At 39.0% G+C, this 16,584-nt stretch overlaps 1 protein-coding gene across 3 annotated transcripts in view; it reads left to right on the plus strand.

The window, feature by feature from the left end:
* Positions 1-15,356, plus strand: part of CTPS2 (CTP synthase 2) — a 60,796-nt gene extending 45,440 nt beyond the window's left edge. For 2 of the 3 annotated variants that reach the window (XM_039714101.1, XM_039714103.1), the window contains exons 15-20: positions 1,491-1,546; positions 2,276-2,372; positions 3,748-3,892; positions 10,388-10,393; positions 12,031-12,141; positions 13,775-15,356. In XM_039714101.1, the coding sequence (XP_039570035.1) occupies positions 1,491-1,546; positions 2,276-2,372; positions 3,748-3,892; positions 10,388-10,393; positions 12,031-12,100 (374 nt within the window). In that variant the 3' untranslated portion in view covers positions 12,101-12,141; positions 13,775-15,356. The remainder of the gene's footprint in view (positions 1-1,490; positions 1,547-2,275; positions 2,373-3,747; positions 3,893-10,387; positions 10,394-12,030; positions 12,142-13,774) is intronic. The other variant, XM_039714102.1, reaches the window with a different exon arrangement.
* The last annotated feature ends 1,228 nt before the right edge of the window (positions 15,357-16,584 follow it).

The following is a 16,584-nucleotide window of genomic DNA, read 5'->3' on the forward strand; positions in this document are numbered from 1 at the left end:
TGCTTTCTTTTTGTTTTGTAGCCTGATTCTGGAAGTAGTCTTGTTTTGGGAAAGCAAAGTAACTATTGCAGAAAAGAAAAATTATTTGCTGTAACAGGATGCTTCAGATAACAAAATAAAAGCAACCAGAATATAGAAAAAATTATTTCATTAGATCTATGTGTATTTTAAAATTGAAGTAATACTTGTCTCCTATTAACCAGCCCATTATACAGTAGTAATATAGATGATGCTGCAAAAGTGTAAAAAGTAGTTTCTTGTCTATTGACTAAATATGTGTGTATTTCTTATATTGCCCTGCTCCTGATAGTGTTCTGAGGTATTCTTTATTTAGCTATGTTAAACTTAAGGAATGTGTCCTTCTGACTACTTAAAAATTACATCTACTTCAGCAGGAGTGCAGAGTGTAATGCCATATGCACATTTAATGAAAAATCTGCAATTCTAGAGATGCCCATACTAGTGATCTAACTAGCCTGGGTGGTACTTTGCCTATGTCTGATATAGATATGCATATCACAATGTACAAGTTGTTATGTGACTGAAACACTTCTTGGAAAAGTTAATAAAAATTAACATGTGTTGCAACTCTTGACCAATATTAAGAGTTTAAATCTGTTTAGATCTTTGGAAAGGATAATAAAAATCTATGGTAGTTTAATCAGGAAATCTGATTTCTTTTTCTTATGCTTTGCAACTTGGATAAAAATAATAGTTTTCAAAAGGTGGTCCTTTAAAATTAAGACATACACCATTTTTTTGTAAAATGGCAGTACTATTCTACAATTTTTGAAGATGTTCTTGGCAGTTTAGTTCATGTACCAACCCCATAGCAAGACAGTAATTCTCATTACCTTAGTGTAAATTGAGAACAAAGTTTGGGCCATGATTATAAGTGAGAGATATGATTGAAATCTGGTTTACTGCATATCTCAAACTTGCTCCTTGTTGCTGTGAAATGCGGAGTGTTCGAGATGACGCACAGGAGACTGCCAGAGTCATTTGGGTAATGAGATCAGGAAAACAGAGAAAAGCAATATTCTCTGTTCTTTGGAGGTACTATGCCAGGTGCCATGCATAATCTATTAAAATGGAACAGATGCTACTAAAAGGCTTCCTTCCCTGCATCTTTTGTGTGCAACTGTTGTAAAACTCTGAAGGGATTTGACATTGCTGGTTCACTCAGACTTTTTTCTTTTTTGATCTTTACAATTTAAATTAGTTAAAGTGTGTTTAGATTCTAGTTTGCCTAAGCTATTTCTAGTCAAGGAATGTTGAATGTGAATCCTGAATAAACTCAGGTAACAGTGAATTAAAAGAAACTAGTCATCACTCAGGAAGAACAGAAAAATGCAGTGAGATGAATAATGTCTTGTTGTGTTTAACAAGTATTAAATGTGACTTCTTTGACATTTAAATTACAAGGAATAATTGTACCAACTATTAAAGCAACACATGGGCTTTTAATTTCTCTTTTGTTGTATATTCAGGGAAGCTTTATGGTGATGAAATGTTTGTAGAGGAGCGACACAGGCATCGATATGAGGTAAGCACTGTCCTTTGTATGGGTCCACTCCTCTTATGCAAACATCTGGGGTAAGGTACCTGAATGCTTTCAGAATACTGTCATTCAAGGAGACACACTTGAGGTGGACTCCTGGAGTTATCTCTGAGGTAGTTCAGAAGGGATCTGACTCCATCAGTGTCTCTAAAGGGCCTTGAACTCTCAGATATGTGCATGCTGTAACTCATTCAGACAATATTAACCTTCCTTAAAAGGGAGGAGAATGAGATGGTGGCAAACCTGCTCAAAGTTTGGATGGTAACTGAGTGGTTAAAACATCATCAAGGAAATGAGGCAGCTCACTGCAGAGCTCCTCAGTTTGAAGGAAGGGATGCATCATAGCTTTTGTCATAACCACTGAAGTTCAGTGTTCACAGGGGAGGTCAGTGGGCATCTGGTGGGCCATTTAAAAAGGAGGAATTCAGGCTGCTTGGTTTCAGAAGAGCAGCAAGCAAAAGGCACCCTGGATTTAATTTTTGAATATTGCATTATAACTTTTAAAATTACTGATTAATCTCTTTATTTAATAAGCATGTCCACTTCTATAAATTTATGCCAGAGTTGTTAAAACAAGAAAGCAAAAATTCCCAACCCTTACTCAATTCTTTTCATTCTTGTATGCATGTAAAAACCATTGCAATTGACTACTCCTGTTTGTTAAACCCAAAAATAAAACCAGAACTACCACTGTTACTGCTTTCAATGTTTCAGGTGAACCCAGAATTGACTCACTGCTTTGAAGAGAAAGGTTTGAAATTTGTTGGCCATGATACAGAAGGGAACAGGATGGAAATTATTGAGCTGGAGAGTGAGTGTCTTACTTGTTTGTATTACTTATTGCATCTGTTAAAACTGTATGAACTATAAACTATAGGTTGTTGAATGGCATGTAGACACAATATTTAGCTGTCTTAACAGCCAAGTTCATTTTGGGGGCTAGTGCTAACTCTACTTGTGTATTACAATCGGTGAAAATTCAGAGTAGGTTAGGAGAAGTCTTACAGTTGGCAAGGACTGTGCATGTATTTGATTATGTGGGACAAATGTGCTTCTTTTCCAAAAGTTCCTAAGTCTAGCTCAGGAGGATTTGACTATGTAGAATCATTGAGTGATTTGGGAGGTCATATAGTCCAACCTTCTGCTTCAGCACAGGGCTACCTGCAAATGTAGGTCAGGTTTTCCAGAGCTGGATCAGTCAAGTTTTGAGTACCTCCAAGTATGCTGTTGCTTGGACTTCAAACCACTCATGACTGTTCTTTGAATCCAGAAGTCTGGCCATTTTTTTAACACACTTTGTGGTCTACCCATAATCCACAGCTTCCAGCTCAAAGGAAAAAGGAAACCATATGAAAAGCTTTGCTAAAGTCAGAATTAAGGAAAGCCAGTGCTCTCCCTGAATCAAAAGACAAATTCTTCTCAGGTTTGTTGTGCCAGTCTTCCTGACCTTCATGTTCTGAAGGTCAGGAATTTTCTGTGGATTCTTCTCTTTGTCTTGAAGAAGAGCATAGTGACTGCCTTTTTCTAGTCATCAGAGACCTCTGGCCTTTTATAGATTTCTATCTATATGCCAGTTTCACAGTGACATTGCCCTGCCCCCCAAGCACCCTCAAATATTTTTGGTCAGGTCCCAGTATGTGTTTCATTTTCCCCAATTTGTGTTTCATTTATGAAATGTGTATACATCCAGTATAGCCAAAGTATATGACATCACTGGAGTATATGACCTAGAGAGTCTGTGAAATCTTCATCCTTGCAGCAGAGACTTTCAAAACTTGACTAGACAAAGCCGTCAGCAACCTGATTTAACTTTGAGTTTGTTCTGAATAGACGGGCATCAATAGATACTGGAAACCAAAATAGTATGAAAATAACTTGATGAATGTAAACTTTGTGACTTTTCCAATTGTGCCACTTTCCTCCCACCCTTACATGTTGGCACAGGTTTATTATTCAGTTTTTATGAATCAGAGGATGATTTTTCCTTAGTTTGCCCTACTGAACTTCTGCCTCTGTTGTCAGTTGCTTTTTGTGGAAAGAAGTTTTCTGCTGCCTCACCCTTAAATTGACATGTGCTGCTCTGGCTTCTGGACATTAGTCTGAAATCTTCAATAAGGTTTTTTCCTAAAAGTTTTCTACTATCTTCTTCCTACATTGTGTAATTTTCTTTGATGTCTATCTTGTAGATCACCCATATTTTGTGGGAGTTCAGTTCCACCCAGAATTTTCCTCAAGACCTATGAAACCTTCACCTCCATACCTTGGACTGTTGCTAGCAGCAACTGGCACACTGAATGCATACCTGCAGCGTGGATGTAAATTGTCCCCAAGGTAATCTTTCTTTGTTGCTTGCCTGCAGTTTGACAGTCACATTTTCAGAGGGACTATCCCATCCTTCAATTCAGAAGCCCAGAAGAGGAAAAGGAGCTCTTCATGTATTGATTTACTTGTGACTGTGTGGGCCTGTATTATACCTGGGTGTAAAATAACCTGTAAACAGGAAGCACAGTTCCTCACTTCTTCCTTTTCAGAGGCTATTAGGGCTAAAGCCAGAACCCCACATTACAATCAGAAAAAAAGTAAAAAACAATTAATAAATTCAAATGAAAATAGCAGCCTCCTGTGTTAACTTCCATTGACAGTAGCTTCATAGGGAAAGAGATTTGCTAGAGGATAGAGCAATGAAGTGAAATTCGTATCTGGTTGAACTTAAATGATAACAACAACAAAGAAAGCACTGATTTTGTTTTGCAGTAGCTAAATAATAATTACTATCTTTCAGAGACAGGCCTGAAATAAATCAGTTTGAATACCTTTAGACTTACAGAAGGATTTGGATCTTAGTCAGAACTGGATGGTTCAGCCAAAACTCAGTCCTTGGTCTCTTGGACACGGAGGCTTTGGTTATTGAATGTACCAATGTTTTTTTCCAGGGTTAACTAATTCTTGTTTATTTCAATGATATTAATAACAGTTAAAATTTCATTATAATAGCAATAATAAAAAAATCAGAGGGAAGCCTTGGGCACAGTAATGAAAAAATTTAAAAACATCATAAAATGACTGAATAATAATATTGAACAGATCCAACTCTGGCATGTTGGCTTTTCCTCTAAACAAGACACCAAACTTATTAATTAATGTGGGTTGGGCTTTTTTTTTTTTTCCTGAGTCTTGTGTTCTATTAAAATAAGATCTGTTTGTTAAGAGAGAAATAGAAATTTTATTCAAGTTTGAGCAGTAATGGGAAAACAGCCAAGCCAGACCAGACCAATCTGTTTTGGTTCCCTACTCCTTTATGGGTATCAGTTTTTATCCACTCTGCCCAGTTGTGCAATGACATACATACAAAGAGAATGAATTTCTGATCTGGAAACCACAGCTTGATTGAAACACTCCTGTTACCTTAGGCTGTTATTGTTAAAAGCAGTCATAACATTAGCTACCTTTTAAAAGGTGTGCTGGTGCAATACACAGATCAAATTTTGTGGTGCTTGGCAAGGCAGAGTCTTCCACCACAGTGATCTTCAGCCTTGCTCTCTTGGTGGGCACTCTCACATTTCATCATGCTTCACAGGCCCCAATATCCTTTCTTACACTGCTTTATCCCATAAGTAACCCTATTTATTTCTCTGAGATAAAGAAAAATTACTTTTTTAGATGAGTGATCTGCATGCATCCTGCTAATTTACATCCCTTAGTGTTATAACAACTGTGCTGTCTAACCTTGACCTAAAGTTTCAGCCATTGCTGAATTTGCTCCACTTAGACTTATTTGAATTAATCATTCGAAATGTATACCCAACTGTTTTTCTTCATGTTCAAAGAATAAACTCCTACCAAATCTTAAACATTTAGCAAAGACAAAAATCCACACTCTAAAACTTAATCTATAAAATTGCAGATTTTGCTATTCACCTAGTTACACAGCAATCAAGCAATACCTCTATGTCTTGAGAAAGAGCACAGGAACAGGGAGGCATTTTGAGGCTAAAAGAGGAAGATTTTGTATGGAAGAATGGTCAGGAGAGAATTGCAGTGTTAGTTACAGCACAGACACTCATATTAACATACCCACCTGCTGAGTGGCAAGATTTCCAATGTAAACCTTTAAACCCCAGCATGCTGGTGATGTCATTGAGTTGTAAAGCTAAGGCATGTCCTAGCAAGGCTGAAAGAAATCTGAGGAGAGGATTTTCTGGACACCTCACCCAGCACCACCCACGTGAGTTTTAGCCGTGCTGTGGACCAGCAAGCTGAGCAGATTACCTATGCTAGGCTACCATAAACACTAAAGAGAGAGTGAATGATGGAGTCCTGAGACAAAAGGAAATAGGTATTTCAGCATGAGAGTCTTAACAGGAAACTATTACTCCAGAACATTTAATAGCCCTGTAATTAGGGTGTGATTTTAGAATATTTGACACCTGGACAGAAGCCCTAGCTTGTAAACAAAGCTAATGATACCTTCAGAGATGCATTACAACTTCTGGGAGAGTGTCCTAAATAAATGAAAGTGAATAAACTGTCTCTTAAATTTTTGTAAGGCCTAGTCTGGTACAGACATAGGCCCACATAGGCATGAGCATACCTAGTTTGAGACTGGGATGCATCCTCTGGGAGAAATTGAGTTCCTAGAAACATCAGTGTATACACCAAGAGACAGTCGAGAGCTGACCAAAGGATCACGCAGTGATTAATTGTTACTTATTTACCTGAAGCACTAGTTGGGCATCCAAGTTGTCTTTGTGGTTTCAGCCTCTTGTGCTTTATGGTACAAGTGCCCAACCATCAAAGCCTTGCTCTTCTTTTCCTCGTGAATGGCTTCAGATCATGACCTTTTCCAAACCTTTCCATGGAAATACTGAAGTCGCCATTTCATACAGAAGTGAGGAATGTGGCGGGAGGCTGCCAGTTTACATTTTCATTTTGGACAGAGAAAACCAAAACTACATGAGACTCAAAGTGTACAATAAAGCTGCTTTAGAAGAGAAAACTAGTGGATAAAGAGGGGAACTTCACATGTAATGTTGGCTTTTACTGAGACTTACATAGTTTCATTTGAAAAAAATTAATAAAAACTGACTTGTATTTGGGAACAGTATAATATGGGTTGCAAAATCACTGGTGTACAATAAAGCCATGTTGCTTGTTTTGTTTTGGTTTGGTTTTTTTGCCCCTTATCCAGTTAAGCATCAGCAGGCTTTATTTCTTCTTTGTGTACAACCAGCACCTTTATTAATGGCCTGCAAGAGTAAGCCCGAGTGCATTAATTATATTTGCAAATAATGTCATTTGAGTAAGAGCTGAAAGCAGTACTCAGAACAAAGAAGTAACAAAAAAATATGTAGGGAATTTAGTAATCTCTGCTGAATATAATGACATCTCTGAAGGAAGAGGATAAGTAGCTAAAGATAAATAATAAGAGCTGAAAGCAGTATTCAGAACAAAGTAACAAAAAATATGTAGGGAATTTAGTAATCTCTGCTGAATATAATGACATCTCTGAAGGAAGAGGATAAGTAGCTAAAGATAAATAATTTAAACACAAATATCCAGTACGAGGGAGGAAATGTAGGAAATAAGAGATGTTCCTAGGTGAGTAAGTGTAGGCAACACTGGCTACTGCCAAAAAAAACCTTTGCAAAGCATTAGTGGATATGCTAATGTGAAGCACCAATCCAATGCCATCTAGTCACAGAGTACTCTTGAGTTCTGGGAAAAATGTTAATGAAAGATGACCTGTGAGCTGTGTTCAGAGACAAGGAACAAAAGTGGCCAGAGAACAGGAGGAATGGTGCCTTAAATGAAACACCAAAAACCTCAGAAAATTTGCCCATATGGTGTTTACTGCATCATCATGGTCCAGCTGTCTCTCAGATCAGCTGTGGAGGAAAGCACCTATGAACAGGACAGAAAACAGCCTGTGTGACACATTCTGGTGCCTGATGTCCCCTGTGTGTTGTCCCCAGCTGAGAACACATTTGGCACAGCATCATGCTTCTGCCCTTGGCTGAATCCAGACATGTCATTTGAAGGAAATGTGATTTGAAGATTGTCAGGAGAGCAGCAAGAGAGGGGCTGCTCCAGGAAAGGTGGCACTCCAGGAGCCAGGGGTGGTGTCCTCAGTCAGGACCACAGTTGCCACAGATGACAAGTGCTCTGGCTCCAGTGACCTTCCAGTGGTGCAGGTCCCAGGTGGGGATTGTTGGGACAGCAAAGACCCTGTTAGCCTCAGAGCTCTTACAGAAAACTACAGAAAAGTTTTAAAGGAAATCCTTTCTAAACCATACTGGCACTTAGTAAGGGCTAGTTATGTCAGCTAACTTTGCCATTTAAATGTTAGATATTTACAGTGAAAACCCTTCTGAGCTAGTGACCTCAAGTCTTTTTCTGTAGTTGTTAAGTGAAAATGCACTTTAAGGAACCCAATAGCTCATTATCACTGTTCTGAGGGTCAGTTAAGCATTACACTCTGCCAGAGCCTGTTTCTCTCCAGTGGTTGTGGGGAGAGATTGCTGGTGCCTGTCCCGGATGAAGTTACTATCCTAGGTCCACTTATGTGAGGGCAGGTGGCTTGCAGGTCAGAACTGGGGAGTTTTGGGTTTGTGCTGAGGGATTCCCAAATGAAATTGTGTTTTATGGAGGCATAGGGTTGTATCATGATGACCATAACTTTAAATGATGATCATGATTTTAAATGATAGATAAAATTTTTATGACCGTAAATGATATCTGTGATTTTTATGACCATGTAATGATCATAAACTTTTATACCAAGAATATGGGTGACTGCAGTTATAACCATTGTACAATCAAGTGTGCATTTATTCAAAGTAATGTTTTAATGGCATAATAATTTTAATAATTCAGGGGTTTTTTTGGGAAATAAACTATAATAATTTGCAGATTTCATTTTGCTGAGTCCTCAGAAGCTAAACAACTTAAACAACTGCAGCCTGTACTAAATTTATCTGTATTTCATGTATCTTTAATTTGCTCTGAGGAAGAAATGCACTTAGCTTGGCATCTTCCAGGGTATAGCATTACTGTAGTAATTATTTTAATTCCTTATGTTTCTGGAAAAGGAGTTTTTTGTCAATTGTACATTAAAAATGAATGAAAGAAAAGCTTCCCTGAAACTGCTGCTTTGTTTCTAAAGAATATTGATCTGGATTTTCCAAGAGAAAACCAGAAAGTTCACAGAGTACCCATTTTACAGAAGTGAAGTGACCAAAATTCTTCATCTACAGTGACTGACTAGATCCAGTGACACTGCATTGAGTTTTGTTATGCATTTTTCCCTTGGCTTCCACTTTATACTTGAGATCCCACAAAAACAAACAAACAAAACTAACCAACCAAATAAAACCTGTTGGGGTTAAGTCTTAGAACTGGTGGCCTCAGATCTGCTCAGTAGCTCCTTGTTGTTGGAGTCCACTGTTGTGAGAATTGTTACAAAAAAGATGAAGTGGGTGTCAGGCTCCTGCACAAGATAATTACTTATTAATTTGAACACAGACTAAGAGAAAACTTGCTGAAGCAAATGCAAGCATATTTTTTCAGTGGTTAGCTCAGTGTGAAAAATAATTTCATTAAAGAAAGCTGGGTTTATTTGGTTTCTCACCAGCACCTTTAAGTAAGGTTACTTAATATTACCAACTGTGAGCACGAAGCATCCATTTGGGTTTTGTGTTTACTGTCTGTGTACAACTCATTGTAATTTGGAACAAAGTACACATTTATTCCAAAGAGAAAAGACGGCTTGCTTCTTGTAATGCCACCTGCAGTTTCCCTTCAGATGACACATGATACTAATATATTTGACATCAGAGTAAATCTCAGAAACCTGACACCAGTGCTGGTTTGAAGCTGTAACACACAGGTGTAGATATGCCAAGTTTCACGAGTCCCTGTTTGCTTTCAAGTCCACTGGCAGCCTAACTCTTGAAGTTCAGGTTTCCTTGGGGCCCAAGCTGTTATTTTTAAGATGATGCCACAGGTTCTATGCTCAGACATATCATTCAAGCAGCTGAAATGGAGAGGCTGACAACTACCTGAGTCTGAAGCCCAAGGGCTGATCCTTACCTGGCTTTTCCCCTGCCTTTTTTGCCCTGTGGCCTGCTCGTGAGACATAAAACCCCATACACCCCATAGAGCCTCCCTACGGTAGGGGAGACTGTGAGGTGCTACTGCAGAAGTCAAGAATGTGATGATGACAGCCCTTCTCTGGGATTTGGTGTCAAATCTTGTACTGAAATTGGGCAGTGTGGGAACAGGGACAAGATTGTCATCAGCTGAGTTAAGTGTTTTAGCCTCTGCACTAGTGGCCAGCTTTGGCAAACTGAAAACAGGCTTTAGAAGTTTGGGTGGTAAGTCAGTGAAATCACAGAAGCATCCACTTCTGTGGGCAAATCCCTCTAAAACCTGTGTGACTGGGTGGGGGAGAAGCTATGAGGAAAGTGCTGGGTGGGGATCAGCACCTGACTGCCTCCAAGAGATGAAGCTGGGCAGTTCTCCACTCACCCCGTTGGTCAGTGAGCACTTCTGCTTAAACATCTGACTCCCAAACTGTGTAGTTTACAGAGCTCTGGTATTATTTGGGGCTGTTTGCCACTGGGCAGCAGAGCTAATGAAAAATAAAAAAAAGATGTTCTATGAAGACTTTCGACTTAAATTATTGCCGTCATAAGATTGTGCAGTTCTCTACAATCAGTTTTACTCTCTGTTCTGTGGACAATATTTGCTATTTTGCTGTGATGTAAAAATGCAAAACTGTTTTAATAATACTGCATTTTTGTTCCATGTTTCCATGGGTACTTTCAGAAAAAAGTAAGTACAACGTTGGTGATGTTGTGTTTGTCTGTGTGCATCTGGCATGTTTGATCATACTGTTAACAACACTTTCCTCACTTGAACTGTGTAATTGATCACCAGCTGATGAAATGATCAAATTGAGCATTTCACACTACCTGATGTGACACACCCTTTATAAGAATTACATCAGCAGTTTGTGTGTCACATAGAAAAGAGCAGAATGCTGTGGACAAAGTCTTAATGTTAGGACAGCCAGAATATCTATGCTGTTTTGCACAAATTTGATACAGTGACTTGCTGTAACTGTGGGAAACTTTTCTAACAGAGGTAGAAATTCATTGAGGTGACTGTTGGTGCCATTCCTCCCCTCTCTGTTTAAGTCTCTGGTTTCTTACCTATTCTTTCTTCAATTTTCCTTTTCCCTCGAAGAAGAGAGGGTGAATTCAGGCTGCAAAGCAGTGCTCAGTACCAAGCAGCAGAGTAGCTGAGTGTGGTTTGTTCACCGTTCCCCAGTGCAGTCTCATCAGAGGTCTCCAGCTGCATGGCTGCCTTGTAGCAGTGCCCAGCAGGCAGTCACAGTGAGGCCATGCCCAGAGAAGGGGAACACGACATGAGAGGGGTCCTGTTGTCTGGAGGATGAAAGGCTGTGTGGTAAAGAGGAGATGTGACAAGAAATCTGTGCAGTCAGTGCCTGGCATGGAGCTGGCACCCAAGGCTGTCATGATGTCCCCACACAAACCCAGTCTGAGATGCCCTCTGAGCTGTGCTACCCATGGCCTCTGCTCTGCAGGGTCACAGGACTGACCACAATTACTGCTGCTCAAGTGTGCTTCTCTGTTCCCTGGGCTGCCTTTGCTGGGGAAATTAAAATATCTGGAAAACAGACTGTAAAATGATGTATAATAGGAAGGGGTGGAGGCACTTCTGAAGCACACTTAAATTTAAGATAAACTTGGAGACCCAATCCCACTGACTGAAAATGTGGCTTGTGGGCACTTCTTTCTCTCAGTCACTGGTGATTCCTGTTCTTCACTGTTTCCTTGTTCTTACCACTTATGAAACAATCACTTGCATGGCAATTTGGGCTCTGAAAACCAGTCTGCTTCTCTCAGGACACAACAAAAGGGGATAAAACCTTGATAAAAACTGTCAGGATATTGCTTGGTGCAATGAAAATTATTTTTGTTCTTACTAAAAGAGCAAGACCTGTAATTTAAGTGTAGAATTGTGAGCTAATAAAGTTGTCTTAACTTTTGTTGTTGTTGTTAAAACAATAATTTTCTTTACCATAAGGGAGAAATTCCTTCTGTTTTAGCCCTGAATACCTGTTATTATCTATCTTGTTAACCATGATCTTAGACACACAGCACCAGCAAAATGCAGAATGAATGTACAGGAGTCAAGCAAAAAGAAATTTAATGTACTGTTTATCAGATAGAGTGTTATTTTGCATCAGGTCTTAAACTCCAGACTTCAGCCCATTCCATTAGAGGAAGGTGTTCTGAAATTCCATGGTTTTAGCATGAGCCTAAAGAAGTTTTCTGGAAATGGGTTGCATTTGAGGAAAGTGTTGGTCATATGCATCACGGGTTGGAGGGCTTGCAATAAAATGTTTGGTTTAGATCTTTCTGAATTCTTGTTGGTTCCAACAGTGACAGCTACAGTGACCTAAGTGATGACAGCTCTCCAGAAAAAGAGTTTTCTTATTCTGACACAAGCTGAAATGATTCTCTGAGAGCACAGAAATGGATGATGCAATTGAGGTAAACTGAAATGTTTTGATACTGCTTTGTGACACTGATTTGTTCTAGACTTAAAACAGGAAATAAAGTTAACTTAATTCTCCCATTTGTTTCAAGTCCCATCTGAGAGCTTGTCTTCTTTCTTATCCGTAGCATTTAATTGTTTTCCTCTTCTGCTTAACTCTGAAATTGAGATATTAAAGTCTGCTAAGTATTTTGGGTACATCTTTTATGTAGGATGCTGCACAAAACCAAGTTGTGTTAGTGTTTGAAGATATATTAAAAAACATTTTTACATTATACTTTATTTTTTTGTGTCTTCAGTTTACAATTTGGAATCATTTCAACTACACTGTGTAGACATTACTTTTTATTTTGCCTTAATATTCACCTGTAATTGCATCTGATGCATTAATACAACAAACACATCCCAACATAAATACTTGCATTTAATCTGCAGAGTGATGGAGATACAAACAGGTTTTATCAAATTGTAGCTTTGTTTGGCATAGGCTTTGCCAGAGTGACATTGGATTGGTTGTTTATTCACCTGTAAACATGGTAGTCATAGATTTCCTTTTAGTTTGGAGGTTTTATTTCCTGTGAGACACCTGATCACTGCAGGATCTGGGCTTGAAACTTGGTCTTACTTTATTTTTCCTATGCAGATTTATCAGAGCTGGGGTTGGTGTGACTCTCTCATCCTTTTGTGAGGAGGGCACAACTTTCCCTCTGATTGTGTCTCACATGGTGTTGACACTGAGCAGCTCTGATGAGCAGACAATTAAAGCTGCATGTGAACAGCATTTCTGACTCATGGTTCCTGATCCAAGTAGTGGCAGAAATTGGAGTTCAGTCCTTAGATGCGTGGGTTTCTTCTGTGATTTTCAGTTGAATTCTTTTTTGCTCTCCTGTGCTACATGTTGAAGATAATGATCCATCCCCAAGTCATGAGAGCAAAGAACAGAATGTTAAGAGATTTAATGACCTGGTACATGTACATACAGTACTGATGCCTGTCCTAAAATTACCAAAAAATAAGTAGACAAAATGTTCCTTTTCACTCTTGCCTGGATCCTTCCCACCTCCAAACATCACAATGGTTCTGTTTCTTGAGACCAACACAAGGTACAGGACAGTCCCTCTGGAAAAGCCCTTCTTTCCTCAGTGGAGTTTATGAATGGTAGTTCTCTGTTTACTCTTGCAGTGTGACTTGTTCAGTACTTGGATGAATGTACTTTTGTGATGCTTTTGAGTGGTTATCAGTAGCCAAGCTGATTGTGTTTGAACATGTCACTAGTGGATGTTATGAATAACAATTGTTATTCAACAGAATTACTCTAGAAAAGATTCAATAACTAAATCCAGCTATCAAAAAATAAGAAAAGCATTGGCTTTTTTTTTTTAATCTCATGGTTAATTCTACACATTAATCAGAGCTAGATACACATGTAGATTACATTTAGCTTTGTGGTTTCACTTTAGATAAAATGCATCTACTTGTAGAATTTACGTAGGACTACTTTGAAATGAGTCAACAAATTTGAGTGAAAATTACATAAGCATGAAATAAACTGAGTTAAATATGAAATATTTTTAATAATTGATATTTTTTCATTTATTCTTCCTTTCTCTCCCTCTTTTTATGTTACAGAAAACTTGAGAACAGGACAATATTGAATAGAAGAAAGTAGAGGAGTAAGCTGCTTGCAGTTCTCATACTGTTTCTTCCTCTGCTATGTTCAGTAATTCTCATTACAGATGACAGTTTTACTGTTCTGTAGCAAAAACTGTTCTGTGTAAATGCTGTTTCAAAAGTTACCAAACGGTTGTGCACCTTAGCTGTTAATCATTATTATCTTGTGCTATATTTCAGAGATCTCAGGTGAATATGTATCAATTCACTAGTTCACAGCTTTTTTGATTTGAAGAAAGATTTGACTGGTTTCAGTTTGCCTTGGAACAGGAAGAATAAATGCATTAGTTCTTGGGAATGAGGTGGGGAATGCACTAAAACATTTAAGAGAAAATTTTCTTTCTCTTGAGCGGTAGAGAACCATTTCAGGTTTTTTTTCCTATTGAGCTTGTAGATATATTTTTATTACTTTTTTTGCTGTTCAATATGTACAAGTGAAAAATGGTTGCTGTATCTCAGCTCTATGTGATTATAGTAATTAATGTTGGATACAAGTTTTTTTCACTTTGCTTTTATAAGAGATTTGATTTCACATAAATTCATTTGCTGTATTTCTCCTGGAAGTCTGATAATGCTGAACATAATTCTGACCTACAAAATTACAGAAGTGTTACTAGAAGGTGATTTTGTATTTGTATTTTATAAGAGAGAAAGTAAATACATTCATATATTAAACTCCAGTTTTAACACTTTTGTGAAAGTTGTAGAAAAAACAGTCATAAACCTGGGGTGTTATTTGGGCTCCAGCTGTGCCACACTCAGTTAGTTGCAGTAAATAAGTATGAAGCAAATTAAGTAAGGTTCACCCTTGTTTTCCTGCATCCTGTGACCACTCCATCATTGTAGCACTTATTCCAAAATAGAATGGATTGATGTGTTTTAATTTAGAAATCACAAGTTACTCCACTGCATCACGACTCAGGCAGCCCTGCCAGGCCAGGGCTGGAGCCTGAACCACTGGGACAGAGGAGGAAGGTGAGAGGTGCTGCTCTGGGTGTAAGGCAGCATTAAGGTGTAAGATCCCATTAGCATTGGGGCAGTATCAAACCTGTCACAGAAGCTGAATCTGAGCTATGGGCTCCAGATGCTTGGGGCACACTTTGCTATAAAGAAAAATTCTGAATTTTGAGAGTTGGGTTTCATTTTGGTTTTGGGTAAAGTGTCTCCTTTAATTCATCAAAAATCAATATCTACACAAAAATAAGAAGCATCATGTTCCTTATTACAGCTTTGTAAAACAGCAAGTTTGAGAGCTGTGCATTGTTCTAGAAAATCTCAGGTTACATAGCAAATTTGTCTTTTCACTAAAAGAAGCTTTAATGGTAATGAAACATAAAATGTATTTTTATGGCTGCACTTTCCTAAAGTAGTTTGTGAATATGTGCCTTAGAAATACTGACAGCAGAATTGATGTCACTGTATGTCTTCCCCAATGAGAGACACTGGCCACTGCTTTGTGAAAAGTGAAGAATTTCCTAAGATTGTCTGTAATGTGCAAATGTATTTTCAAAACATTTTCAATAAATTGTGTTATTTGGAAGTGTTTTGGTATCTACTAAAGAATCATGCTGCCAGTTGTGAGCTGTGGTGTTAAAGAAAGAATTCATCATTTAATCATGAAGCTGTGCTTGTTTGTAAAGAAGGGGAGCAGCATCCAAGTTTGGATGGGACTGCAGGGTCGGTATTGTACTTCACTGATTGTGTGCACAGAGCTGATCTCTCTGTGTGTCTGCAGTCCAGTGTTGCATCTGGGCAGTGTGGGGTCCTGTTTCACTGTCAGCTTTACAGGTGAGCTCCTTTAGCACCTGCCTAACGTACTTAGTGTGTACCCTGGAGCTGAGGTTGCTTCCCTTTATTTACCTGCTTGGAGACATAACCTTCATGTGCTTGTGTGTAATGCCTGCAGGGGTTGGATCTAGTGAGGAGGATTTGCTTGACCAGACTGTTCCTCATCAGGGGGTTCTTGTGGGAGGGTGGGCCAGATGCTGCATGAGGTTGCTGTTTTTCTGAAGCCATATTAATATCAGGCAGAGTGTGATTGTTGATTCAGAGTAGTACCAAAAAGGGCTTACTGTGGCCTGAGATCATGGACTCTGGCATACTTCTGAAATCCTCTAGAGGCATCTAAGCCCTGGCTTTCCAGGAAGACACTGGAAGTTTTGAGCAATACCTTAAAAGTAGAGGTGGAGTTTTCTGCAAGAACCTGTGTAAGCAGGAATTGCAGCCCAATGCTAAAGGAAGTTTTCAGGAGAGAAAAGGCAGATTGTCAACAATTATAAGGGCAGGGTCTTGCTGCCCAAAATGATGTGGAGGAAATAAGGGAGAGTCAAGTGTAAGAGCAACAAATGACTTACCAACCTCAGCTAACTTCAGGAGACCTGTTACAGCTGCCATGGCAATGCAAATGAAAGATTTCCCCCAAACTCTGTGTGTATCAATGACAGTAGAGAGTGTGATTACAGCCTAGAGAACTTCTGAGCTGGCAGCAAAGGCAGATCAGCACAGGTGAACAGGGGCTGTGGAAACCTGTGTGGCACTGCGTGAAGCTCATTTCCCACAACTTCACTGTCTGCATGCGTGAGGTGACCAAAATCATCTGAGAAAGGGAGTGAGGTGGAGCAAGGGGCAGTCAGAACAGCATTGCCCTTGGGAGAACATGTGGCCTCTTCAACGTGCTGCAGAAGCTCACTCACTCAGATTGACGGGGAAGTAAATGACACAGTTGTTTCTGTACCTAGGACTGAATAACACCTCACCCTTGCACACAA

The sequence above is a fragment of the Passer montanus genome, unplaced genomic scaffold (genome assembly GCF_014805655.1).
Source record: "Passer montanus isolate IOZ18808 unplaced genomic scaffold, ASM1480565v1 scaffold3, whole genome shotgun sequence".
Classification (NCBI taxonomy): Eukaryota; Metazoa; Chordata; class Aves; order Passeriformes; family Passeridae; genus Passer; species Passer montanus.